The 26,663-nt window shown below is 34.1% G+C and overlaps 6 protein-coding genes and 2 non-coding genes across 14 annotated transcripts; 3 read left to right on the top strand and 5 right to left on the bottom strand.

Annotated features, from left to right (window-relative positions):
* Positions 1-1,162: 1,162 nt before the first annotated feature.
* Positions 1,163-4,357, bottom strand: LOC103830237 (putative histone-lysine N-methyltransferase ASHH4). 6 transcript variants are annotated; one of them, XM_009105987.3, is made up of 12 exons: positions 4,196-4,342; positions 3,960-3,993; positions 3,685-3,734; positions 3,479-3,599; positions 3,244-3,358; positions 2,983-3,082; positions 2,828-2,906; positions 2,564-2,735; positions 2,396-2,476; positions 2,175-2,328; positions 1,789-1,870; positions 1,163-1,460 (listed from the first exon to the last, which is right to left on the bottom strand). In XM_009105987.3, the coding sequence occupies exons 3-11, from the start codon at positions 3,703-3,705 to the stop codon at positions 1,835-1,837; spliced, it is 879 nt and encodes a 292-aa protein (XP_009104235.1). In that variant the 5' UTR covers positions 3,706-3,734; positions 3,960-3,993; positions 4,196-4,342; the 3' UTR covers positions 1,163-1,460; positions 1,789-1,834. The 6 variants fall into 6 exon arrangements, 5 of the variants coding, with proteins under 5 accessions (XP_009104235.1, XP_009104236.1, XP_009104233.1 ...); XM_009105988.3 differs by lacking the exon at positions 3,960-3,993; XM_009105985.3 differs by having other exon boundaries at positions 3,685-3,993; positions 4,196-4,341.
* A 3,775-nt stretch (positions 4,358-8,132) lies between these two features.
* TRNAD-GUC lies at positions 8,133-8,204 on the top strand. The gene has a single exon. It is a non-coding gene; the product is annotated as a tRNA-Asp (tRNA).
* Positions 8,205-8,259: 55 nt separating this feature from the next.
* On the bottom strand, positions 8,260-8,333 carry TRNAV-AAC. Its single transcript has one exon. It is a non-coding gene; the product is annotated as a tRNA-Val (tRNA).
* Positions 8,334-8,553: 220 nt separating this feature from the next.
* Positions 8,554-11,910, bottom strand: LOC103830236 (guanosine nucleotide diphosphate dissociation inhibitor 2). The gene is made up of 13 exons (XM_009105983.3): positions 11,653-11,910; positions 11,360-11,422; positions 10,976-11,059; positions 10,774-10,881; positions 10,523-10,695; positions 10,320-10,431; positions 10,142-10,222; positions 9,964-10,026; positions 9,763-9,864; positions 9,505-9,629; positions 9,062-9,272; positions 8,887-8,961; positions 8,554-8,796 (listed from the first exon to the last, which is right to left on the bottom strand). The coding sequence occupies exons 1-13, from the start codon at positions 11,737-11,739 to the stop codon at positions 8,746-8,748; spliced, it is 1,335 nt and encodes a 444-aa protein (XP_009104231.1). The 5' UTR covers positions 11,740-11,910; the 3' UTR covers positions 8,554-8,745.
* A 660-nt stretch (positions 11,911-12,570) lies between these two features.
* On the bottom strand, positions 12,571-13,766 carry LOC103830235 (protein AUXIN-REGULATED GENE INVOLVED IN ORGAN SIZE). The gene is made up of 2 exons (XM_009105982.3): positions 13,241-13,766; positions 12,571-13,113 (listed from the first exon to the last, which is right to left on the bottom strand). The coding sequence occupies exon 2, from the start codon at positions 13,024-13,026 to the stop codon at positions 12,616-12,618; it is 411 nt and encodes a 136-aa protein (XP_009104230.1). The 5' UTR covers positions 13,027-13,113; positions 13,241-13,766; the 3' UTR covers positions 12,571-12,615.
* Positions 13,767-19,831: 6,065 nt separating this feature from the next.
* LOC103830234 lies at positions 19,832-20,531 on the top strand. The gene has a single exon (XM_009105980.3). The coding sequence runs from the start codon at positions 20,054-20,056 to the stop codon at positions 20,333-20,335; it is 282 nt and encodes a 93-aa protein (XP_009104228.1). The 5' UTR covers positions 19,832-20,053; the 3' UTR covers positions 20,336-20,531.
* A 22-nt stretch (positions 20,532-20,553) lies between these two features.
* LOC103830233 (integrin-linked protein kinase 1) lies at positions 20,554-23,823 on the top strand. 2 transcript variants are annotated; one of them, XM_009105978.3, is made up of 11 exons: positions 20,554-21,206; positions 21,760-21,834; positions 21,949-22,053; positions 22,121-22,206; positions 22,317-22,437; positions 22,524-22,666; positions 22,752-22,873; positions 22,951-23,036; positions 23,123-23,247; positions 23,328-23,459; positions 23,581-23,823. In XM_009105978.3, the coding sequence occupies exons 1-11, from the start codon at positions 20,775-20,777 to the stop codon at positions 23,585-23,587; spliced, it is 1,434 nt and encodes a 477-aa protein (XP_009104226.1). In that variant the 5' UTR covers positions 20,554-20,774; the 3' UTR covers positions 23,588-23,823. The 2 variants fall into 2 exon arrangements, with proteins under 2 accessions (XP_009104226.1, XP_009104227.1); XM_009105979.3 differs by lacking the exon at positions 23,581-23,823 and having other exon boundaries at positions 23,328-23,463.
* LOC103830231 (sm-like protein LSM36B) lies at positions 23,814-24,850 on the bottom strand. Its single transcript, XM_009105977.3, has 4 exons — positions 24,611-24,850; positions 24,330-24,443; positions 23,987-24,230; positions 23,814-23,907 (listed from the first exon to the last, which is right to left on the bottom strand). Exons 1-3 carry the CDS (start codon positions 24,723-24,725, stop codon positions 24,184-24,186), a joined length of 276 nt encoding a protein of 91 aa, XP_009104225.1. The 5' UTR covers positions 24,726-24,850; the 3' UTR covers positions 23,814-23,907; positions 23,987-24,183.
* Positions 24,851-26,663: the final 1,813 nt, after the last annotated feature.

The following is a 26,663-nucleotide window of genomic DNA, read 5'->3' as shown; positions in this document are numbered from 1 at the left end:
CTATTAACTTAAATCTTTGTTTGGATACAGACACGGTTCAAATATGTATTATGATCTGATGGATCAAAAACTCCTTTTTAGTGAGTTTTAACATAACCTGAAAGTTTTAATTACAACTTAGTTTCAAACCTAACTCATTCATGATTCCTGTATGGAGTTCTCTCATGGTATCAGTCAGATAAGATAAGATATGGAACTAGAACGAACATTTGGACACATACGTCGAACTTAAACAGAAGCAGAGTTTTTCAAAGGTGTAGAACAAATGGAAAACATAACAAATGTTGAGGAGAACAGAAAACGAGATGGAGAAGAGAAGACGAGTTGGCGACTGTAATTCTTTTATTTTCTTAACAAATATTATAAAGATATGGAAGAGATACTGTGTAGATATATTCAAAAGATATTAGGTAGATTCTCTAACGATATCTTTAAAAAAAAAAAAATTAGAAATTGAAAAATATTAAAATTGGACAATTTGGTAAATTTATATATACATAAGTGTATTTTTCAAAAAAATTAAACAATGGTGTAGTTTTCAAATTATAATCTTATTGGAGTGCATTTTTCCAAATTTTCCCTATTAATATTAATTTTTCAACTAAATGAATCTAAACAATTTTTATCAACTAATTTTTTATTAATTTGTATTATTTGTAGAAACATATCCTCATAAAAATAGATGGTAATAACAAGAGGTTGGTAAGTTAAAATTTTCCTAGCTAGACAATCGGCATATCCATTATTCCTTTTTTTTAAAAAAGACCTTTAAAAACTAATATTTCAAGTTTGAATTGTGTTGAATTGCTTTGCTGATTTTGAATTCAAAAAAAAATATTCCCTATCTAAACACATTGTTTGTAAAAACAAATTCTACTTTAATTAGTGTTGAATTTGATATAAAATACTTTACTATTTAAACACATGTTGTATGTAAAAAGGAAAAGAAATGAACATCAAAATATTATAAACTATTTAGTTAGGTTGGTGAGCTATGGGCCTACAACACCTACCACCGGCAATGACATTCCACTGTCGGTTACCGGCGCGTGGGTATCAGTCTCTTCAACGAACGCTAACCTACTGATCATGCAGCCCAGAAGAATCACGTGCGTATTTATAGACAGACAGAACAAACCGGTAATTGGTTATCGTCCTCAAATAAACCAAACACACCCCGGTTTTAATATCAATAACATTTTGTTTGGTCCAAAAGAATGAAAGATTACACATACTGGGTACTTGATATAACAAGAAACACATCCTTTACCAACCCATGTTTGGTTGGTTATTATAGCAAATACAGCCCAGTTAACGAAAAAAATTCAACAATTCAAAAGAAATTAAAAAGGTAAAGAATGGAATCAGAAAGCATCTTGAAGCAAATATCAAACAGCTGTGAACTTCCAAACTTCTCTGGACATGTCAATGTTCTCGGTAACACCATCCTCATACTTGACCTGAACAAATACAAATTGTTTTTAGATTAAAAAAATAAGATGAAGGTGTAGAACATAAATATGGGAAATCATGTAAGCACTCATCAAATTGTCTAATGATACCAAAACAACTGAAAATATAAATTTTAAAGTCAAAATACGCTATATCACGAGTCCAAGGATCAATCTGCAGGATATATACAAGTGACTTAAGAGGTGCTCAATGAGCAGTACTAGTTAATGTATCTGACTGAGCATTTTGACAAGAGAAAAAAAAAACTAATGCCAACATAATCACATCAGGTTTGTGCTGAGATTATCCTGACGCATCCAAATTGTTTTTCCTTACCTCTGAACTGAGAAGCTTGTCGAACACCGAGACTGAAGAACTAATACTAACCCAGGGGGTCTTTACCTCGAGTTTTTTTAACCTACAAAATGTTTGAAATAATAAGAAGCTGGACTCTTTAGTATAACAAATCACAAGATGCATGAGAGTAAGGCATTGATTGACAGAGCTAATGCTAAAACAGTAGTAAGCTATAAAAACACTATACAAACAGTATGATTTATAAGCTCTATATTGTCCTTAATATATGATTGGTGGTGATTCGTGGAACAAGTTTAACATTGTTACAAAAAAAAAATTAATCATGAGACCAGAACTCGAAGCTATTCAACAGTACCATATATATCTAAGCTTTTCATTTAGATATATTTCTGTTTTTATTATACCTTGGGCCGCTTACGGGTCACTACTTTGCATGCCGTTAGGTTCACATCTTCATCCTTGGGTATGTTCTTAGTTTTGCTAGCTTTTGCACCAAGCTTTTTCTTGCAACATACGGCACCACAATGGCAATCTTGATCTGGACCAAACTGAACAAGCCTGCTATTTTTCTTAGTATCACATCTACAACATTGATATTAAAAATGATCCAAGGAAATGTTCTTACTGGTAATCATAAGTCAGGTGCTCTCCTTTGTTTATATCACGGGTAGCAAATATGCCGAGTCTTGTCTCTCCATCAATCATCCTAATGGAAACAAAAATGTCATAACAAGTTACTTTAATAAGAAGAAAAACTGAGAAGATGGATAATGATAATAATAAGTTGACAAACCATTTCTGCATCACTGTATTAGGGTCGCAGCTGTGATTGAAATATCTCGATTTATTCCCCTTGTAAGTAGCATCAACCAACAAATTGTTGTTTATCTGACACAAGTAGAAATTTGTCTCCACCTTATGCTTCAGCTTCCTAAGCCTTTGTACACAAATCTCATTGTCGATAACTACAGTGAGTAATGGATTTAAGAAGACACATGAATTTGACAGTAAGAAATAGTCAAGTATATATATATAAGCAACTAAATAATCACATCACCTTCCCCAACATACTCGATGATAAACTCTCCTGAATTGATATCTTCATCTGCTACAATCCCATATCCACATTTCTCCGTCTACAAGAAACAACTTATATATTTAAGTAGCCAACCAAAAATACCTTCTTTGTAAGCCAACTTGTGACACACCAACCTGGACTATTTTCATTTTCTTGATATGTCTTTGTTGGAACGGTTTGTTGGTGCACTCACATCTGCACGGGCAACTAGGTGAACAACTTGAAAGTAGCAACCTATAAAACGAAATGGGATGATGGTTAACATCAAGGAACATACCAGTGACAACAAACATGAAACACTGATTATTGATTTGAATGTAGTTTTCAACTAAAATTCTAAACCAGAACATAGACAACCCAAGAAAGTGAAAGATAGAGTCAGATATGGAACATACTCGCAATTGCAATTTTTTCCACAAAGAGTTGACGAGCCAGAAGATGAAGAGCAAGAACAGAATATGCCATGATCTTTATTTATCGTCTTTTTAAGTTTATCCTTCATGTAGATATCTTAAGACCAAGATCATGTGAAAACAAATAAAAATCCAAAAAAGTGTATAAAACTTTTAAAATAAAACATGAATCTGTAACGATTCAAAAACATGAATCTGTAACGATTCAAAAACATACTGCGCTTTATGAAGTCAGGCTTCCTCTTATTCAATCTATCCGGAGATTTGAATTTCTCCGATCCCTCCATCTGCTTCGAAAACTTTCTAAACCCTTTCTTGACTTGATTCCGACCAGAACCCTAAGAAAAAACAGATAAAACTTTTAAGACAATACGAAACAGAGACATAAGTAAAAAAAAAACTGAAGACTATGGTCGAACGTACCTTATTCTTGGCTGTAACCATGGCAAGATACCGTTTCGAATAGTCCCCAACTTGATGCATGTAAAAGAAAAAAAAATATTATTTATATGACGCAAAAGAAAAAGATATTACGCAAAAGAGAGAGAGAAGGACCAATCAACAAAACAGTTAATGATCTTCAGTGGAGATGGAAACTCTGAAACTTATGGGAAAAAAAGAAGATGGTGAAACAGTGGTGGATGCGATCATGAGAGAGCGAAAAGACGTGAAGAAGAAATGAGCGGCAGTTTTATTACCTTTGTCTTGAAATACTTACTGGTCCACACAGATCTGGTAAAATGGTAAATTAGTAAATTATATATGAATGATTCAGGTCCATTAATTTTGGGTTTCTCCTAATAAGATGTAAATGGGCTTTAGTAGACTTAGCCCAAAGTGAATCCAACGGAAAAAAGCATTCCGCGTATTAACAAAACAATTACGTCGATGGTTATATTACTCGGTCTCCGTTAATTCGCACTCCCGTTCTCACCTTGTCACCGGAGAAAAAAGGCTCACGAAGAAGAAGACTAAAGCTGATGATGATGAAAGGTGAAGAAGAAGAATATTATTATGCCTCTGGTAACATATTGAGGTAGGTATACAATTCACTGATCATATTCATGATAAGAGAGCTCTATATTTATACAAAGGAGGAGATGATATAGAGAGGAACAAATATGTAGTCATAACTATGGGAATATACGATGATTACGTTAGGATAATGATGCAACGGCTAATCTTGTAGTCTTATCTCCATAATATCTAAATGAACGGTGATCCGCGTTCATAACAAAATGGGAAAGTCATGGATAGACGCGTATAAAAAGCGTGTTTAAATGGGCTAAATCCATCTATGAATAAAAACGGGTTTGATATAATAAGTACTGATCGGCCCATAGATTTTAAAATTATGCCAAAATTATTTGTGAGAAAATTAGTGATATTCGAACATAGAAAAATGTACATCTGGACATTGCCCACTACAATAAATAATATATTTAGAATGGACACACTATTTAATATTTTAACTTATTATTTGAAATTCACAAACAATCTAATTAATCATAGTTCTATTTGGGTGGACTATCAATATTGAAAAAAATCATATTTGAACAAGCTCATTTGGATGTGGAAATCTTATTTAACACCCTTAATTAGTCATATCTAGTTAGTCCGAATGATTTAGATGGCCTATCAGGTGATCCTTCATTATATACTGCTAGGAATTCAAAACTTGTCCGTCGAACTTCTACTCTTGTGACTATTGTGCTTATTTTCTGATCAGTTTTGCCTCGTTTACCCGATTGGACAAAAATATATCGGGTACTTGATTGGTTCGGATTATATGCAAAACCCAAACAACTATCCGAATAGATCTGACATATAGATTAGTAAAATAAATTTCTAACCCTAAATGATATTCCCATTTTCAATTCTCTTGATTATTGTTACCAACTTTCACTTTTGTTGTCTTAAAATGATTTGGTTTTATTTGATTTGGTGTTTTTTTTAAGATTATTAAGAATTGTCTATTTTATTTCAGTAACTATGCTCTAGAGTCAGATATTTCAGATAGATTCAATTTTCTTGGATTAAGTTTTATTGATACACATATAACCAAACCGAATTCGATAAAATTTTGATATTTTGGATATAACCGCTCCAAACCGGATTCAATAAGTACTGAACCGTACCCGATCCAGAATTTTAAAATATCCAAACAGTACCAATCTTCATAGTTCTAAAATACTTGAAATCAGAAATACTCGATCCAAATTTGATCTGCTACCTAAATGCCCACCCCCTATATATTAATTGATAAACATTACAACTTCTTTTTGTAGCCACGAGTCATCACTAGGATGATTCTTAGAATCATTAGAAAAATAGGTTGGTCCATCTAATTATATAATAAGTTTTTTTTATTAAATTAATTATAAATTCATTATTAATGTACTTTATTAGTTCTTTCAATAAAAGTTACAGAATTGCCTAATGTGTCTAAATTATATATGAAAATTAATGATTTTGAATAATAAAGATTTGATAAAAATTAGTGTATCTTCTATCATATTTGTTTAATGTTAAACTATTAAAATAAATTTAAAAACCACATTAACCATATAACAAAATTTTAGATTTTTTTGTATATGTTATATTTTGAATTTTTAAAAACGACTATAATTACCAAATTGTTAAAAGTCTCACATTCAAATATGTGATTCATGGTTTAAATTTGTTTTTATGACAAGATACAAATGATTCCAAAATAATATAAGTAAAAAGTCTAATTGAATTAATTATTAATATTAAAGAGATATATATATATATATATATATATATATACTTATTAATATATATATATATATATATATATATATATCATTTTAAATTAACCTATATACCATATAAAATACATAAAAATTTTAATTTTGAAATTTACTTTGAACAATTTCTTTTGATAAAATCTTTGAACGCACATTGACAACTTTATTATTTTTAAAATTATAAATTACTAACACTATTAATCCCACAATGAAAATTTGTTATCAGTAATTTAATTTTTTTTTGCTATTAAATAAACAAATGATCAAAAAACGTATGAGTAAAAAATATCATTTAATAGACATTAATATTAAATATATACTATGTACGTTAATATCATTTAAATTTAATTATATAACATACCAAACATAAAAAAAAATACTATTTGGATTAATAAAATTTATATGTTCGCACGAAATTAATTATATATGTAAAGTTACTGAATTTTTAATTATTTAATATATATTTATTAATCCTAAAATATATAATGCCTAAAATAATTTATATTATAATGTTTGCCCCGCAGAAAGGTGTAGATCTTAACCTAGTACCTAATAAAAAGGTTGTCAAAAGAAACAACTTGTTTATTGAAAAAATAATGATAATGGGGATGATTGGAATGAGCTGTAGCTTTATATTTTTTTTAAACTGTAGAATTTTTTTTTGTGGCTTTAGATAATTTTGCTGTAGAATATTAGTTGTAGGTTCGAAAAGATTCACTGACTTACTTATAAATTTTCTAAAGCAAAAAATAAGTGTTATAGATTTATGTCTTTCCACAACTAAAAATAAATAAAAAGGAACGAAAAATCTGTAGCTTTTAAAAATCTTTACAAAGCATGATTGACAAAAATTTTAACTGCATAAATAATTTAGGCTGTAGACAAATTTTACAGCACTTTTAAAGCACTTGTCAATCAACCCTAATACTTAATGCATCTACACAACTCTACAAAAAAAACAGTAGCGACAATAATAACAAGATCGTAACATTAAAACACTGATTCCATTTCCACAATATTTTATCAGGATTTAATGGTAACCATGACACTAGAAATGAACATAAGAGATAACAAATATGAATAAAATAGAGAATAAGAATGGTTAGTATTATTCTTCTTTTTTTTTTACATTGAGATCTTACACATGAACATACCCAAAGCCGACGAGTTAAACTAACACGGAGTCTAAAGCCAACAGATAAAAATCAATGTCTGAAAACGAGATACAAGATAATTTTGAAACTTAAAACCAAAAAAATAAGAGCTAGCTAAAAGGTCAAGAAGAGGATGAAAGCTCCCAAGCAATAAAACTCCTTTACTCCAAGCGGCTCTTTGATAATGTGAAATCGAACAAGATACTCCCATAGTGAATAGGGCATGCGGATTAGAACCAAGCTTCAAATCTCGAAGAAATAGAACAGATAGTTACATGAACATTAACCAGATTTGTCCTGGCCGAACAAAACACAGGAAAACGCCAGGAAAGAAGCACGAAAAGGTTAAGGATTCGATCATACCTCTAAGTACAAAGGGAATTGCTTCACACCAGCCAAAATCAAATATTAGTGATGGCTCTAACTCACACTCAAAAACTAGCTCAAGAATAAATGATTACCCATACACTCATCTATTGCCCAAAGATCACATCATTAAATGATGTGGGACTTAATATACCCCGTCCAGATATGGATAGAAAACGGTCCATTGGAAATAGTCCAAACCCAACATCTGGAAATTAAAACAGCAATATGGACTACTTGTACAAGCTACATAGGTAAGAAAGAGAAATCATATGTTGGATTTTCACCATAGACTCTGATACCATATTAGTGACGTGCCTAACTCACATTCAAAAACTAGTTTAAGAGTGGAAGATTGTCATACACTTATATGTTGCCCAAAAATCACAATATCAAACAACCATTAATTTGTTAATGTGTGGAACTGTGAAAACCGTAGAATTATCCACGCTATACCGAAAATCAATATGTTAATCTCATCAGATAAGCCATCTTAGGGTTCAAAATATTCGGAAGCTGATTTGTAAAAGGGTAACGCACAAAAGAATAAATATATTGTATGTTAAGAAAGATCAACTGAGTCGTTGTAGTATAGTGGTAAGTATTCCCGCCTGTCACGCGGGTGACCCGGGTTCGATCTCCGGCAACGGCGTTATTTTTTTAACTTTAGCAATTTTAAATTGTATAAATAAAAAGATAAAATAAATTGGCTTCGCCCGGGTTCGAACCGGAGACCTTCAGTGTGTTAGACTGACGTGATAACCAACTACACCACGAAACCTTCATGTCTAAAGCTTTGAATCTAGTTTCATTCATATATCAACCTTTTTTTTTAATTTATCAGTTATCAGTTATCACGTCCATCCCGGCCTCTTGCTGTTGCTCAATAGCTTTTTAAGTAAATCAAATCGATTTAGTTCTTTTTAATTAACACAATCGCAGAAAATTATTTAACTACATTCTATAATCTCCAGACAAACGATAACTGTAAGCAGCCGAAAAAGTTAGGTTCAAAGAGTTTTAATAAGCCTTAAACCAAGAATTCAACATTAAGGGGAAGAAGACACATGGTCGTTAGTTTGCTAAACATGAACATCGGTCTGATTTTGTCTTTAAACCCAAACAAAAGCATTGAAGAAAAAAACAACTAAAGAAAGCGATCCACAAGTTCCTCACTCCTCATTCCTCATTCCTCATTCCTCTGCAGCACTTGCTGCACTCAGATCAACACTTAGGTCCAGTTGCTGCAACATAAGAGAAAAAAAAACACAAAATTGATGTGAACGATGTCCCGACGTTTCTCTCTCCATCTAATCAAACATCAGAACATTTACCTTTCCGGTGATCAGGGTATACATGTTCAACACATCAGCAACAGTTGTCTCGAAGTGTGTTGTAGCATCATAGCTCTGTAATGACCAACAAGGAAAGGGTTAGTTACTTAAAACCATCATCCAAGTTAAAAGTAGGCTTCTATTAAAAACTAAAGACGTGTCTAGCTCCCCTCACCGTTGATATAAAGCAGTTGTCCAGAGCAGGCTCGTTGACAGGCTCATATCTATCATACATGTCGAAGAATATCTCATCAACAGGACCCAAGAGATCAATTCCAGCCTTTAGTTCGGTTTGAGGGTTATCAGTCTCTGCATCTGTAGATACAAATGCGATGAATTTTCCCTTGGGAGCAACGTTGTGGGAGTAGGAACAGCAGAAGACATACCTGTCAGTGTGTAGAGAGGTCTCACAACATAAGAAAACAAAAAGAATGGTAACAAATGGCAAAACAAACATCACTGTAATTTCTAAACGGGGCGCAATAATTCAGTGTGGGTGTGTGCAATCAAGTTGAAGTCTAAAGAGGTTTCCAGGTCCAGAATAAGAAACGTATGTCAATATGATATTGAAATGAAGCTTACCACAAAAACATATAAAAAGAATATAAAGGAACTCACATGTCTGATTTGCGGCCCAGCTGCTTCTGAGGTATGATGACCTGCACTGAGTGAGAGTCATTGGTGTTTGGAATAGGGTGGCTCATAATTGCGATGGCCCGAGCAACTGTACCAATCTTCCGAACCTGTTTTAATGTGATTAAACATCATTTTCATGAACCATTCTACATTCATATATACAAAATAACCAGAGAAAGAAAGGACAAGGTTAAATAATATCAGTTGATGGTTTGAACATGTTAAAAACAGTAAAATTACCTTGTTTGGAAGGTAGGAAGGGTCACACACAATCTTTTTGCATTTGGCAGTCTCTCCCTCAGATGTTACACCAATAACCTTACCCTCTTCATCAAACTCTACCTGTCATAAAATTAACATTGATATATATCTATGAGTTCAGCGTCCTACAACAAAATCTCACACCACAAGAAAGAAAAAACAAAGTGCAAGCGGAAATACCTTGCACTCAGGTTTGCACAACATATATGTGCCACCATACACAGCACTAAGCCGTGCAAATGCCTGAAAAAGGGGAAGAGATCGAGAGAAGTCACAGAAGAATCAAGAAATAATCATCTAAAACTTGAGAAAAAATCAAGTAAACAAGGCAAAGATAAATTGGAACGACAGAAAAAACCTGGGGTAGTTCTCCCAAGCCATAGAGAGGATAAATATATGGAGAGGTTCCTTGGAAACGTGCAAGAGATTCGGCATAGAGCTAGCCAACCATTTTAAAGCAACGATGTCAACTTAGGTGCATGAGAATTAAACGCAGAATTATTACAAGAAGGGAGACAAGTCTGACAAAAGATCACCTTCATTCTCATTACAGTATCCAAGGCGGGTTGATTGAGATGTTGGTCATTCGTGTGAAGCGCCACTGCATGACCAATAAAATCAATGGTGTTGTCATCAAGACCAAACTTCCTGCCAATTGTAATCTAAATGGTTAGCCACATATAACCTTAATCAAACGCCAGTGACGGTAGGTAGAAGGCATTAAAACATCAAAGCTTACGCAATCAGTTCCTTTGTTGTAACTTTGGTCAAGTCCATCCCATTGTGTGTTTTGGGATCCTTCTCGTCGTAATCCTGAACATAACTGAAAAACTTGCCAGCTCGACGTTTCTCAAAAATTCCCATGAGAGGAGACTTCAGGGCCTCCATAGGAGTAACTGGCACCTTTTGAACCTGTGCGATACAAGAGTTATCAGCAAAATGACTTCCGTAAAAACCTGCAGCCAATATGTATCAATGAAAAGCTTGTACCTTCCCTTTAACGAAGACATAGCTTCCATCAACAGCTTTGAAAGACAAATACTTTGTAACGTCAGTGTGAATAAGGGTACGAACAAGCTTGCCATTTCCCATCATAAACTGGTCCATCACATTGAAAGACAAACGTTAGTGTGAGAGTCACTAATATAATTTAATCAGCACGAAAGAAAATGAAAGGCACCAAGAACAATACCTTAGGCATCATGTCAACATTGTAATCCCTGCTAGCACCTAGATGCTCAGGAGCCTTCTCTTCTCTCCTGAACTTCTTCCACAGCTACATATGGAAAAAAATAAAATAAATAGATATAAGCAACTGCTAGCAAACTACCAAAAAAAACCTGTTGATATGGCTTCATAGGTTATATAACTGGCTAGCATTAGTTAGCCAAGGATACTCTTATACATAAATATAACTCTAATGTAATCTGTAAACTGCCTTAATAAGATCTCTTTTCTTCACATGTGGATGTAGCAAATTTGGTGAACTTTTATTTTACAGTGTTTATTATATGTTTACTCATTATCTTCTCACATTCGTTAACAAAACCTCTAATGAAAATTGAGAAAAACGAACCTGATTGAGATTAAGCGAAGTTGATTCTCCACCATAGTAATCATTCCTGTCCATGTGAAGCACCTACTCATAATATCAACAAAACAACACGATCAGTCTCTTGCTAATCACTTTTCATCACATCTCATACACATTATTACGATCGAAAATGAAAGCTCAAAATCGTAAAATCGGAGATCTAATCTGACTGAGATCCGATCCAAGTAAAAGTCAAAATTGAAATCCAGATCGTGAATCGAAAGCTCCGTGAACAGATAAGAGGAAATACGAATCGAGGGAAAGAGGATCGAGACCTTGACACCATCGACGGAGAGGAGACCGCTGAGGATGCACTCCTTGAGACCGGTACCGAGAACAATGACCTCGTACTCTTCATCCATGGTTTGATTCCGAAAGAGAGCGAGATCGATGAACAGAGAGAGATGAGTTGGGAGATCGTCGAGGGAGATGAGTGACGCGGAGGTCTATTAGAAAAATAGAAGATGCCTTGTGTGTTGATTGGGTTAATAAGATTCGATCTTAGTAGATTAATTACTTTGACAGGATCATAAATTACTGAAAATGCGAAGCTTAAATCATAAAAATACGAATTAATTACTGAAACTCTTATGTTGGATACGATCTTTGACTTAAATCATTTGATCACCTCGACGGTTCTTTTGAACTGGGCTTTCGTGGGCTTTGATCGGCCTGAATATATGCTCAACATCTGAGAGCATGAGCATTGGTGGTGTCTCACCAAAGCTCTTCCCATTCAAAAAATTTTAAAAAATTGAAAAAACAGAAAAAATGAAGAAAGAAAATAAAAAAGTATCTTCTTTGAGAGATGCAAAACAAATGGAAAGAGCTTATTTGCTTACTTGTCACGTTGTGATTAGTTTTAATTTTATTTACTTTGAAATTTTAATTTTAATTTGTTGAGAAATTTTGGGAAGAGCTTTATCAATGCTCTGGAGCTTCGACTAGGCGTTGGTTTGGAGCTCGTCTTGTTCTATCTTGAGACAGTATAGCAAGTTCATGAATCCATTCCTTTGGATCTAAAAGATCGTTTCTCCCTGGACACTAGTGATCAGAATCAGCTTTTTGAGGATGTGAATGGGACCGGGGGCTTGTGGAAGCTGTGAGAGAGCTCCAAGGATGTGATGTTTCCTTACCGCCATTTTCAGTTAAAAAGTTAAAACGGTTTCTTCTAGTTCTAACATGAACTAGTGTGTGTAATAATGTTCGTAGACTTTATAAATACAATAATAACAGATTTACATAAAAGTGCGAGTTACATCTTTGGCCCTAGAAGAAGAAGAAGGCATGAAGGCAAGAATAATGAGTAAAACCATAATCCCAATCGGAACCAATAGCAGCATAAACGGAGGCGGAGGTAACGGCGGCAGAACTAACGGAAGTATCAACAGTGACGCCGTTAGACCGACCAGTATAACCAAAGACTCCAAACTGAAGTAGTTCGCCGGGATCATCAACCTTTTCTGCGACGAGAAGGTCCGTCGCAACTCATGCTTGCTGTTCTCTGACGTCATTGCCGGTGGTGGACGGCGAAAGTTTACGTTTTTCCGGCTGTTTCTTCCTCCTCCGACGTCCATGACAAGGTTGTTTGAGTAACGCTCGTGGATGTTTATGATGTCGTTTTGTAAATTTGGGGTTTTGCGAATCATTCTGACCAATGCAGCTTGATCGAAGCAATGAGAATGCGGAGACGTCCGAGTTTCTGAACGAGTTGACTCAGTGATGGCTAATCTAAGCTGCAGCAATGAAACGTGGATGTTTGATTAGTAAACTGGTTATGGAGAGGAATCATAGATACAACACAATCGAATTAAGTAACCTCTCAAACAATCTTTCTTCGTTTTTTTGGAGAAAACGAATTACCTTTAAGCCCTTAAAGCCAGATCCTGTACGCAAGAAGAAGATGACTTGTGTGTTCCAAAACAAGAAGAAGATGACTTGTGTATGAAAAATGAGACTTGAAAGGAACAATCTTTTGGGGTTATTAATAAGAGAGGACTTGGACAGGATCAAAAAGTATGGGGAGGGGTTCAGTGAATTTAGGGATTTTCTGAAATGTTGAAAAGAATAAAAGAGGAAACTTTTTTTTATAAAGGAGCTGACAAATGAGAGAGGCAAGTTGCTGATTTTGGAAGATTTGAATTTTGATTTTGTTTTGAGAATTTTTAGTAAACAAAAGAAACACCGTGTGGCCTAGTCTTCCTCCACAATCACATGGTTCATCTCCCCTGGACTAACTTTTTAGCATGGACATGACGTAAGCTAGAATCTTTCTTCATGAGCTGACATGGAATTTATATGGAAAATTTGAGTTTTATTTTTATTATCTGCAAATAAAAACTAGTGTAATCAAAAACATTTCTTTGGGATCAGTCATATGTGAAATTTTAAAAATGATCATGTTACCTCTCATATAGTTTTTAACGCAATTTTTAGTTGCTTTGGAACATTTATTTTTATAAGTCTTAACTAAAAATGTCAATGTATAAATAGATATACACACACACATATATATATATATATATTTATAATATTAAAATAATGCGTTTTGAGGAGATTACTTTGATGATCATACCTACCAATAATTTTGTCTATGTTGATGAATCGATCAGGACCCATAGTGTTGCTCTTCTCAAGGCACATCATATGGTTAATGTATTTGCTCTAGTGGGAAATGTTGGGCCAAAAATTGAAGTCTCATTTTTTATGAAGTTAAGTTATCAATAGTCAAGACCGGTTTGGGGTTGGCTCAACTTAATTCTTGTTAATTTGGCTTGCAAGTCTCATTAATTGTTTTTCAATTTAGCTAATTAAATCAATCTTAGTTTAAATAATCGTCTGTAAAATATTATTTATTTATTATGAGCTTTCCTTTGCCTTCTTATTATTCTTCCTCTACGCAATTTTCTTTCTAGAATTTGATAGTGACTAACATGTTCATTAAGAAAGTCAGTATATAAGTGCAGAAATCAGAATCATTTTCTTAATGTATATATTGTTTACATATACATGGTTCAATGAATTGAGAAACATGGGAGAGCTTTCAGAAACAACTTCATGTAATATTTTTTGTTTTGTTTCTGGACACTGAATATATATAACTCAGCGAGTAGGGTTAGGGGAATTGATAGATTACAATAAACAACACTAATTATCCACATTAATTCAAATAAATTAGGCAACACGACTTTAATTAGGTCAAATCAACAATGCTACGTACTAAACTTCAGATATAAAACTCTGACATAGTAGAAAAGTATTTTGCATGACCGGATACCCGAAATTAACTAAAATCGAAGTTATACCGAAAGATCTGCCATAGTTTCTAGGCCTATTCAATAGATATGAAAATCGTATATTTAGGGATGTGAAGATGGATCTCCTCATTGACCAAAAAAATGAGAGAAGACGGATCTCTCCAACATAAACAAACTACTAATTCTCATCGATATTAGAAAACGACGAACTATTATTTTCAATATGTGTTTAATCATGCCCACGTTATTTTTTTAATCATTTGTGTTTTGGCATTTTTGTAACATCCCGAGTTGTGATATGTGAAAAATGCTTAAGAGAATTGATTTGGCTACCTATGTCACCAAAGTTGATTTACCTTTTCCGGAACACATCCTGAAAGAACTCTAGAATTAAGCGTGCTTGAGCTAGAGTAGTGGAAGGATGGGTGACCTATCGGGAAGTGATTCGCGATAGCGTGCGAGTGAGGCCAAAGCATGGGAAAAGGTCGGGTGGTGATTGCAGGGTCAGTAAACAATGATTTCGAACCTTTGGAAAAATTAACAGACTGACCGTCGGATGGGATGGGGCCCACGGGCCGAGAGATCGAGCGTGGGTGGCCCATTAGCCTTGAGCGGGTCGGGGCGTTATAAGTTTTTATGTGACAACCCATCCTCTCACTAGGTTCAACTGGTGATAACTCATCTTGGAGGAGTGTTGTTAAAGGGTGAGGATCTGGGTTCGAGTCTCACCAACAACCTAATTATGGAGTCAGAGAGGACTCATAATGGAGGGGTTGGGGTCGGTGCGCTGCAGCGCTGTGAACCTAGGTTCCTAGTGAGAGGATGGGTTGTCACAATTTTCCTTTACAATTAACAAATTCTAAAATGCTTAAACTAGGGTTTTTAAAAAAAAAACGTACACTAAACGCAAACAAATAACCAAGATCTACTAGTATGAATCACCATGGTACGGTTTTAACCTCGGTTATTAATTAAATAAAATCACCAACCCTGTCTTTGCTCAATTGTCTTAAAAATAATCATTTTATTGGTTCGTCGATTTAATATATTACGATTAAACATCTCTATATATGTATGTTTTAGTTATATAACTCGTTTTTGAAAGACAAAACGATTATTATATGGTGGAAAGTGAGATATAGATGTGTATATATGGCAACCCATGCATGATTATTGCCTTGAACACCGCACCTTTAGATCGATGTCTAGTGGACCTGCAACAAAAAGTTCGTGAAATAAATAAAAGTATATCACATATTCCCTCTGTTCTTCTTAATAAGTCCGTCATGTTTTAATATTCCCCTTTATTTCTTACTTCTCAATTTATTGGTTTCCTTGCAACAAATAAAATATTTACGTTAGTGTTGACAAAAAAAAAAAAACTTTACGTTAGCGTAAAGATAAGCTAATTATAATCAATTTATCATAAGTATGATCTATAAAAAAATAATTAAATTTAAAACACAAGAGGTATTATATATGTAACCATTTATTTCTTTGTAGTGTATATGCATGTAGTCTTCGACAGTACATATGCATAGACATATGTTTTGGTCTAATTCTTACACACTTAATGCAATATTATAATATCAATAACAATGTCCATATGCTCAGTTTCATCACATCCTTTGAACTAACCAATACTCTTCCATAAATAAGATAAAAGTAGTAATATGGAGAAAAATTGTAATATAATTTGGTTGGTTTTTAAGGAGAAAGACGGTGAGATGTCACGTGGCTAATTCTCTTTGATTCAATGCATTATCTCTCGAGCCTCACTCTCGACCAAACCAACTTGCCTAATCACTTTCCTCGTACGACTCTCTAATCCCCTCTTTTGTTTATTTTCTTTATTTACTACGAATTGTGTTTTCATTTGGTGCAAAATAAACCCAAGTTATTTGTAAACTAAAGATCGTACGTCTCTCCACGACAGGCATATGTAGTTTAATAGCTCCTGAACATAATGGTTGGTCTAATAGAGATATTGGTCGTTTTCATGAGTGATGATATCATGAAACAATTTAACGGAAACTTGTTGAAGGATTGTCCTAATTTGCTATTCAAAATAAATATGATTAGGTTCAGAGTATCATAGGGAAAAGAGTGTGTTATTTTTTTCACGATAAAGACAAGAATACGGTATACTTTTTATATTGTCAAGCATTAATTAGATAAGAATCAGAAGTTGAGAAAAAAAACTTAATTACACGAATGATTAGGACAAAAACATGAAGTTGTCACTGGGTTCATTGCATTTATCCTAATAAATAGTTGATACTGATTTTGTGTGGTTCAAGTTCAGTTTTTTTTTAATTATTATCTAACTCCAACAAAACAATGCTTACAAGGATCTAAAAAGATGATTCAAGAATCAAAGCGAGGTGTTTCGATTGGAGGGATATTGACCAACTTCTCTCATGTTGACCACAACATGTGTCACACAATATGGCAAGTTTAGCTGAAACCCAACACCTCTTTTGTTTGGATACAAGACTGCAATCTTTGTGAAAATTATAGTGAATTCAAACTGAAGGCGATCTGAATTTTTTTCTCTTTCAAGATCAAAGTCAATATTCTAAAGAATTCGTTGACCAATTCTGTCCATTCTTAACATGTGCCTGACACATGTGCTCACTTTGTGATCATGAAATTCACATATCCATATCACCTTAGTAGTGTAGGGGGTTATTAACAAAATCTCAGGAAATAATGGGATATTAATCATATCTTTCTCAGTCACATCATTCACAATCTTATCTTACAAAAGATTAAGTATCTTGTTCTTATATAAATAACTTGTAATTATGGTGAATAATACACACAGTTATACTCCCCTTTATTTTATCAAGATTCCCTTGAAGAGTCTAGTCTACTGATGGTTTCCAATACCGTGGAACTTAAGGTTAAGCGCGGATCATCAGCTATTCTGGTGAAGAATATATACTTGTCTTGTGACCCTTACATGGGATTCTCATGAGAGAACCAAATCCTTAATTTGTCTATGGCACTTTTGAATGCTACGTCTCTGACAAGGTAACACCAATCCATAGAGTACATATAGATACACACAAGCACACTGCACACATAGTTTTAACTATCACTTGTTGTTGATGTTTTTTGCAACCTCTTCTTGGTTTTGGAGTGTCTAAGGTGATAGATTCTTGATGATTCAGCTTTTACCAAAAGTATTTTTGTTTGAGCAGTGGTTAAATGGGACGAGTATACGACAATTAAAACACCCATTACATCCAGACTTGACGTTAGTATGTCTATGCTCCTCTTTCCTACTAGACTAGACTACTTGGTTAGTATCATGTCTATATTCTTAAGAACTAAAAACAAACACAATATTGTTTAAGAGGATAAGGATTCACGGGTTTGTTGCTATGGACTTGAGAACGCTCTTGCTTCTCTTGTGGGACTTTACCACGGACAAAACATTTGGGAACAAGTTGTTGAGGTTGCTCGAGAATGAAGAAATCTACCGATAAATGCATATGACATGTTTCTTTAGAATCATACCAATACGTAGGAAGAGATTACCATGTATAAAAATACTAGGTGATAACCCGCGCCCTGCGCGGAGCGAGAAATTTTTTAAAGTATTATAACTTTTAATATGTAGACATAATAAAAGTTAAAGTCATAGTAAGAAAAATATATGTAAGAAAGTACGGATTATAGCTAAGAATTTTAGTATGTCAATATAAATTTATATGCGATGGACTTTAAAATTAAATTGTATATTTATTTGCATGCGGGTAAATTATAAATATAATATTAAATGAAACATAAGCAATAGTCTAATAAAATATAAAAGGAACAATGTATAAGAAAACAAAAGAAAATAAAAAATAGAGACAAAATAACTGTTGTCAATAATGCCTTCAGAAGTCTTCGTTTGCAATCCTATTATGAGCAATAGCAAAGAGATCATCTTGAGAAATTAAAAACATTATTTAACAAAATATGTGAATGCATGTATTACCTCAATCGTAAAACATCAATTTCTGGAACACCAGTGGGGTCAAAGACAATTTTGGAAAACCCATCAATGTTAGTAACCTTCTTAAGTCGGTCTTATTATAAAATATGAAAAATATTAGCAAAATATACATATAATATCAGCATTTCATAATCTATTGTATATACAATAAATACAATAGATTACTTTGTCCCCAATTAATTTGCCAACACTGTAAAACACATAATACTATGTCTGTAATTCCTCACCACGCCAAAGTCTATTTCTGAAACCGATATTAATGATGGAAAATTAATACCGTATATACCACTTGCCTGTTTTATAAATTGCGTGATGCCTGGACGTGAAATAGGTAAGAAAAATTACTCTTGGTCACACAAAATATATTTCAGAAATATTCCCGATCGTTTAAGGTAAGTATTTCAATTTTTTGAATTTTGTTTCCTTGAATACATTAACAATTCAATTGTGTTTCCTTAACATTTTGAAGCATTAAGTGTTTATCATAATTGGTTATTTTCGATGAACTGAATTAAAAATATCATAAAACGATTTAATATGAACATTCGTACAGGTTATGATATAAACATTATGATAAACAATTTGATATTAGTATTATGATAAACATGGTTTATTTGTTGCAAGATTAGATATGAACATTCGTACAGGTTATGATATGAACTTTCGTGCAGGTTAAAATAATCAATTCAAACCGTAAAGAACTTAGTTGTAGCACGTTTAAAGAATCAAATATTGTACTCAAGCGTAAATGACTTACCACATGATCATCACCTCACAATCAAACCGTATTTTATTGCCTTATTTAAATGAAACACTTCCAAATTTTCGAACATACCATAAAGTCTCTTTTAGGAAGGAGTTAATATGCTGCCTTAGTTAAATCTCCGTTTTTTTTTGAATCCTAATTTAATCAAGCATTAATGACTTACCACAAACATAATCCGAAAGTTATTTTTGAAATCCGAAAACCATATAGTATAATGTAATGACCAGTGGCATTTGTTTGTAATTATTCTAGTTGAGAAAGAGTTTTTAAAAAAAGTTGGTGAAAGTGCATGTGGTGATGACACCTAGGAAATGACACTTATGTAATAAACACATAAGGCCAAGGTTTATTTTTATCGATGCTCCTCCTTTATTAAGAAAGGGATGTTGCTCATTTTTTGAAATTTGTTTTTTTTTTTAAGAATACAATAATGTAAACCTCGAGTGTTGTCTAAAATCATAGGGATTAAATGTAAAACCTTCTCTTTACACACATGGGCTATTTGAAACTCAAGTGAAGCCTAGCCCAATTTATAAGGCCCAATCTAATAAACTAGGCCCAAGTTTTCAGCAAATCAAATGGGGAAAAGGATAAACCCTTAACTCAATTCCTCAATCTCGATCTCTCCACCGATTCGAGTAGCCATGGGGATACTGTTGTGGTTCACCGGAAGCCCTAAGCCTTCGCAGCCGCCGGAGAAGTCGAAGGCGGAGAAATCGGAAACTCCGGCTCCGGGGATGAACGGAGCCATAGAAGTCCCACGTCCCGATCGCGCGACGGTTTTCGAGTTCGGCTCCGTGGCAGCCACCGGAGACAGAGTCACTCTAGCTGGATACTGCCCCGTTTCCGACGATCTCGAGCCCTGTCGCTGGGAGATTCTTCCCGCCGACGGAAAAGACGCGCCGCAGTTTCGCGTCGTCTTCTGAGGAGTCCGATCATCATCAGCTGAGTTTCTAGAAATGTAGTTTGCTCATCGAGAATTTGTATTGTCAGAGACAATTTTTTCACTTGAACGTCAGAGGTTCGATTAGCACCATCATCATCTACAGCTTGTATTTTCCGTATTTAAATAAATTAGCTTCTTTTATTATTTTTTAAAATAAGGGAATTATTAAGTGATTATCCGTGTTTTACTGCTCCTAATGACAATTAGTGCCAACGAAGAAACCTTTTAATCCATGAACTAAATCGATTAAAAAAAGATTTAAGAAAAATTAGAAAAACAAAAAAAAAAAACTTTCACGATCGTTTCGTCTTTCGTCATCGTCTTCTTCGACACAGTTGACGAAATCTCCTAAAACATGCAATGTGGATTTGATTGATCTCTGATCAGAGAGAGAAGAAGAAGATCCAATATCGAAAACCATGGAGAACGTAGCGGCGCAATTGAAGCGCGGAATCTCGAGACAATTCTCCACAGGATCAATGCGAAGAACACTAAGCCGGCAATTCACACGCCAATCATCTCTCGATCCACGGCGTAACAACATGAGGTTCAGCTTCGGCCGTCAGTCTTCGCTAGATCCGATCAGACGGAGCCCCGAATCGCTAGGGTGCGAGCCGAAGATGTCTGTCCCGGAGAATCTCGATTCGACGATGCAGCTTCTCTTCATGGCGAGTAAAGGCGACGTTGACGGCGTTGAGGAGCTGCTTGACGAAGGAATCGATGTGAATAGTATTGATCTAGATGGACGTACGGCGCTTCATATCGCTTCGTGTGAAGGTCATTACGACGTCGTTAAGGTTCTTCTTAGCCGGAGAGCTAACATCGATGCTCGTGACCGTTGGGGTAGTACGGTCTGTTCTTCTTCTTTCGCTTCTGGTTTAGCAAAATTGATTTCAATTTGATTTCCGGTTCGTACAACCGAATTGATCGTGATATTTGGCTTTGGTTTGAGTTCGGATTGTTTCTCCGGTTTGGCTTTGGTTTAACCGAATTGATCATCTTTTAAGTAGGCTTAGGCCAAAGAAACATGAATCCGTAGCCAAACAAACTGTAAAATAAGGAATGAGTTTTATAGTGTAGTGTAAAATGTCCATGAATCTAAAGTATTATTACCTGAATTCGTAATGGTAATCGAAAAACTTGAAAACTCAAAAAAATATGATTAGAAGATCTGAATTAGTGTTTTTAATAAGTATTCAAAACTGTGTTACAAAAAAAAGAAATATTCAGAACTTAAATAAGTATTCCAAATAACTAGTTGATTATCATATCTAATAGAATTAGAGATTATATGACGATGTAATTAGAAACCAAATTGAGTTCGAATCGAAAATGAAATTAACAAAGAGTTATAAATATACTGAAATATTATTGGTAGAGTCTAACTTTTTGAATATTGTGCAGGCGGCTGTTGATGCCAAATATTATGGGAATACTGAAGTGTATAATCTGTTGAAAGCTCGAGGAGCTAAAGCCCCGGTATGGTTTTCTAAAAAAAGATTTGTCTTTTTTTATGTTCTTAAGATGATTTGGTCTTTGTGTCTCTCGTGTATTTTACTTCATCTTCAACATTTGTTTGTTTTGAAACTTTAGAAAACAAGAAAGACTCCAATGACAGTGGGAAATCCAAAAGAAGTCCCAGAGTATGAGCTTAATCCACTCGAGCTTCAAGTCCGAAAAGTTGATGGCATCTCAAAGGTTGTTCCTTCCTCTTAATCTCACAAGATCTGAGTCTCTTATTCTGATGTTTTTTTTGTTTACTTAGGGAACATATCAAGTTGCTAAATGGAATGAGACGCGAGTCTCAGTAAAAATATTCGATAAAGATAGTTATTCAGATCCTGAACGAGTGTATGCATTCTTCTTCTTCTTCTTGAGTTTCTCTGTGAGTATGTGTTTTAAGTTGTTTGATAACATGAAGTTATTTAACACTCTATGTTTTCTCTTTCTTGTACGAGCAGAAATGCGTTCAACCATGAATTAACTTTGCTAGCTAAAGCTCGGCATCCAAATATAGTTCAATTTGTTGGAGCTGTCACTCAGAATCTACCAATGATGATTGTAGTTGAGCATAATCCAAAAGTAAGTAAGCATAGTTATCTTTTTCCACTTCATTTCCTGCCTGCAAATCGAATCAGAAATTGTAGTAATATTGTAATAATTTTCAGGGTGATCTAAGTGGTTATCTTCAGAAGAAAGGTCGTCTTTCTCCTTCAAAGGCTCTGAGATTTGCTCTTGATATTGCAAGAGGCATGAACTATCTTCATGAATGTAAACCAGACCCGTTCATCCACTGCGATTTAAGGCCAAAGTAAGACAAAGCCGAGAGAAATTATATAACATCGACAAAACACACAGTTTGGATAATATTTTGAAACTTCTTTGTAAGGTGTCAGAAATATTTTGCTGGATAGAGGAGGACAACTGAAGATCTGTGGATTTGGTTTGGTAAAGTTGTCCAAAATTTCAGAAGATAATTTCAAAGTAGTGAAGCACGAAGCTCATATTGACAAATCAAGTAAGAAAAATCATGTTCTTTATACGAAAATGCATTGTTCTTGGCAGTTCCTGTGCTCATTAGCTTCCGAACTGCAGATTACTATGTTGCACCCGAAATTTACAAAAACAATATCTTTGATAAAAGGGTCGATGTGCATTCATTTGGTGTCATTTTGTATGAGGTAGTAACATACAATCTTTCACCTTGTTGGTAGTTAAATATCTGAGTCTCAAACTCTTGCATTTTTTTTGGCTTTTATATGTGAAGATGACTGAGGGAGTATCTATTTTTCATCCTAAACCGCCTGAAGAGATTGCGGAGTTGATATGTATGGAAGGAAGGAGACCAACAATCAAGACGAAATCGAAGAGTTACCCACCAGAATTGAAAGAGTAAGGCATTATCATCTGTTACAGCATTTTATGAAGTTTGTGGACATTAACAACTTAAGAATCTTTGCAATAATCTGTAGGTTGATTGAGGAATGTTGGCATCCAGACATAAGTGTGAGGCCAACATTCATTGAGATTATCTGCCGACTCGACATAATAGTTTTAAACTGTTCTAAGCAGGGTTGGTGGAAAGACACATTTAAGTTTCCTTGGTAATTCATTTTTTTCATCTTCTTTAATCTGAATGAATACTTATTAAGGGAAACGATTGAATCAATCACCCTTATTAAGCCAAAACAAATACTTATGTGATAATGTTTTCTTTTTCTGCAGGAAATGAAGGGAAACGATTGAATCAATCAACACTGAAAGTAAAAACCCCCAGAGATGAAAGAGAAAAGCAAGATGAGAGTGAGATTTCACCCTTTGTAAAAACAGAACATATCACTGGTTTGTTTTTAATAATTTTTCATGTTTCATATCATAAGCTTTGGGTCATTTTGTAAGTGTATTCTATGAGTAACAACATACACATCAATTGTTCATATCAAAACTAGAAGCAAAACTTCTAGATAAGATTCATAAATTTCTGCTAAAACAAGTACACAATTGCTCACTGAGTAATTAAAAGTTTTACAAAGATGACTTGAGAAACGACATAGTGCGGGAGATTAGTTTATTTTGTAATGATACTGCCTTTCATCTTGCCTAATTTAAAGTTTGCTACTAGTTTATTTTGAAATGATATTGAGTAATTTGTTTGGTAATTTTTAATCCTGGATCATCAATCATCAACTTGGCAAATAAAATGACGGCTGCTATTACCATGCTTATCACAAAATCATTTAAGAAAAAAAACCAAACATTTGTGATACATGTCAATAGACTCAAGTGCAAGTAGTCTCTTTGGAACAATGATGATGCATCAAGCAGTGTCTAAGCTCCGTCCGCCAAGGGTCCCTTCACTGTACTGATGTAAAGAACTGCAGACAAAGAAAATTTGTAAACATTCACAAAACCCAACGACATATAAAGAAGAAGAAGAAGGTTGAGAGAAGAAAGTAAGAGATATTTTTAGTTACCATTGTTACCACGGATAAAGGCATCACCGTATTTGTTCTTGAGCTGGCCGTTGACATACTCCTCTGTCTGCTCCATTGCTATGTTCATATACCCATCAAGACAAGCAAGAATGCCTGTGTAAAAAGTAAAAGAGAACTCAATATTAAGCTTGACCAGAAACAAGTCGAGAAGAACGAAACAAGTCTAGGACAAAGATCTTTTTCTTTTACAAGGCCTAACCAAAAGTGCGTAGCAGAGATAGTTAAACAAATTGAAACAAAGAGAGAGAGAGTATTATGACCTCGATAATCAACACCAGAGTTGAGTTTGACAACAACGGGTCTCCCACGGATGGATTTGAGGAAATCAGCAGGTGTCTTTGTAGTTCCAACAACTTTATCTCCACTTCCACTCATCTTTCTTTCTTTCTTATTCTTCTTCTGAGCTACGATACACGATTAAAAACCAAAACTTTCGACCCTGTGGAAAGCGAATCGATTGAATGAGGAAATAAAAACTGAAACTTTCGCAAGAAATCGATACCTAATGATAATTGAACATTGGTCCTTTTATTCTAACTAAATTACAGATTTGTGAGTGAAATTGTTTTTAATTTCGAAGCTTTAATCCTCATTTTTATCTCATATTTTCTTTCTTCCCTCTTTCATATATCTACCTATGTTAGAGGATTTGAAGCAACTCTAACATCATATTTTTGCATAACCCATGTATAGAGATGGTCAAACTCACTTTTTTCTTATAGCATTTTCTGTATCATGCAATATCAGTTTGTTATGATCATCTGAAAATGAATAACATTGTAGCTTTTTCTTTACAATAACAATCAAAATACTGAAATAGCAGGTTCGTGTTTGAATAAATAAACAAGCATGCAAAAGAACCATTGCAATGAGTAAGGTTGTCCTCGATCAGAATTACTAGTTAGCTCAATTTCTCTAAATTAGAAGATATAATTTTTTTCTTCCTTGTTGCAGTGTTATATTATTTTTTTTCTTGAGAGTGGCAATTAGTTTCCACATAAACAATCATTTTTCTTCTACTTTAATTTTGAGTTTATTGGCTGGTAATTTAACAATAACTAGTATTGATCCCATGCAGTGCCGGTCCGGTTAAATGGCCAGAAGCTGCAAATTAAAAAATGGGCTGGTAGTAAATATGTTAGCAAAAATTTAAGTAATTTGCAGGTAGACAATTTCGAACTCGTCACCTCTATTCTTTTCCAACACTATCACCATTATGCTACGTATGATAATTTTAAAATTAATAGCCCTAAAAATACATATAATATTTTGGACCGGAAGCTGAAGTTTCTAATGCTTGGTGTCAGAGCATTTCTAAAAAGAAATTATATTTTGAAGTTTCCAAAACTCTGTATTTAAAGTTTAAAAGTGTTCTTCTCTAATGGCTCATATGGTGTAGTTTGTTGAGGTTAACATTGGACACTTAACTAAAGAAGGTTTCCTTTTTTTGCTTTCGATGCTGTCACAATTGAAAGGTCTCCCATTGATTGCAAACATTGAGCTTCGAAAAGATTTGTTCTTTTGTAAGATCTGATACCAAATATAGAATTCAAAGATCAAATAAAAATAGCTCTTTTATTATTAAATTACAAAAATAACTCAAAACTTAAGTTTTCGAATCTCTAAACTCTTGTAAACTATGTCATATCTTGACATTTTCTTATATAGAGCTTATTAACTTCTAATCCTATTAGGTAACATATCTAGATAACTTTTAAACATATTATGATTCATATTTCCATAATTCGGTAGGATTATTAGGTCTATAAGTTATATCTCAAGTTTCATTTTTCTCCAAGTTTAATCCAATAGAAAACGTTAAAGAATGTGTAGCAGAACTGGTAAACTATTGTTTCTGACCCTCCAAAACCATGGTTCGCTCACTGCAAACACATGTTTTTCTATTAAACACTATTTTATCCTGAGACGTCAGGGTCCTCTAGCGATGATGATGATGCATTGTGGAGACCTTCCAAAGTTTCATCAGGCAGCTGAGATTCATGTTTAGAAACCCTGCTTCGAACATCTTTGGAAGAAGGTGAAGTTGGGAGGCCAGTCGTCTCAAGTTTTTCTGCAGTCCATGAGAAAGTCTGAGCTCCAAATTTTACTGAGATTTTGTTTGCAACAACTAAGACGTCTTGCTTGTAGTCTCCATAACATTGGAGACTTAAGAAACAAAACCAAAAAAGAAAGAAAAAAGTTTAGATTGATTCTTGGTTTAAGAACACTTTCAATGGGAGATTCTCGAAGTGTATTACAACATTAGAAAAAAAAATGAAAATTAGGAAAGAGACTGAAGAAGAGTTCTCAGAA

This window comes from Brassica rapa, chromosome A07, assembly GCF_000309985.2.
Source record: "Brassica rapa cultivar Chiifu-401-42 chromosome A07, CAAS_Brap_v3.01, whole genome shotgun sequence".
Classification (NCBI taxonomy): Eukaryota; Viridiplantae; Streptophyta; class Magnoliopsida; order Brassicales; family Brassicaceae; genus Brassica; species Brassica rapa.
This window is presented reverse-complemented; position numbering and strand designations above follow the sequence as displayed.

Bases quoted from the DNA above. Each gene is read 5' to 3' on its own strand.
- LOC103830237 (XM_009105984.3), bottom strand. From the start codon at position 3,744: ATGCATCAAGTTGGGGACTATTCGAAACGGTATCTTGCCATGGTTACA. The intron at 2,736-2,827 runs GTGATGTGATTA...TACTCACTGTAG, and splicing joins CATCGAGTATGTTGGGGAAG to TTATCGACAATGAGATTTGT. The intron at 2,329-2,395 runs GTAAGAACATTT...GAAAAATAGCAG, and splicing joins CACCTGACTTATGATTACCA to GCTTGTTCAGTTTGGTCCAG.
- LOC103830236 (XM_009105983.3), bottom strand. From the start codon at position 11,739: ATGGATGAAGAGTACGAGGTCATTGTTCTCGGTACCGGTCTCAAGGAG. The intron at 10,882-10,975 runs GTATTGTTCTTG...GTGATGGACCAG, and splicing joins ATGTTGACATGATGCCTAAG to TTTATGATGGGAAATGGCAA. The intron at 9,273-9,504 runs GTGAGTTCCTTT...ACACACTGACAG, and splicing joins CTGGGCCGCAAATCAGACAT to GTATGTCTTCTGCTGTTCCT.
- LOC103830235 (XM_009105982.3), bottom strand. From the start codon at position 13,026: ATGATTCGCAAAACCCCAAATTTACAAAACGACATCATAAACATCCAC.
- LOC103830234 (XM_009105980.3), top strand. From the start codon at position 20,054: ATGGGGATACTGTTGTGGTTCACCGGAAGCCCTAAGCCTTCGCAGCCG.
- LOC103830233 (XM_009105978.3), top strand. From the start codon at position 20,775: ATGGAGAACGTAGCGGCGCAATTGAAGCGCGGAATCTCGAGACAATTC. The intron at 21,207-21,759 runs GTCTGTTCTTCT...AATATTGTGCAG, and splicing joins GTGACCGTTGGGGTAGTACG to GCGGCTGTTGATGCCAAATA. The intron at 22,054-22,120 runs GTTGTTCCTTCC...TTGTTTACTTAG, and splicing joins AAGTTGATGGCATCTCAAAG to GGAACATATCAAGTTGCTAA.
- LOC103830231 (XM_009105977.3), bottom strand. From the start codon at position 24,725: ATGAGTGGAAGTGGAGATAAAGTTGTTGGAACTACAAAGACACCTGCT. The intron at 24,444-24,610 runs GTCATAATACTC...CTTTTTACACAG, and splicing joins CTCTGGTGTTGATTATCGAG to GCATTCTTGCTTGTCTTGAT. The intron at 24,231-24,329 runs GTAACTAAAAAT...CTTTGTCTGCAG, and splicing joins CTTTATCCGTGGTAACAATG to TTCTTTACATCAGTACAGTG.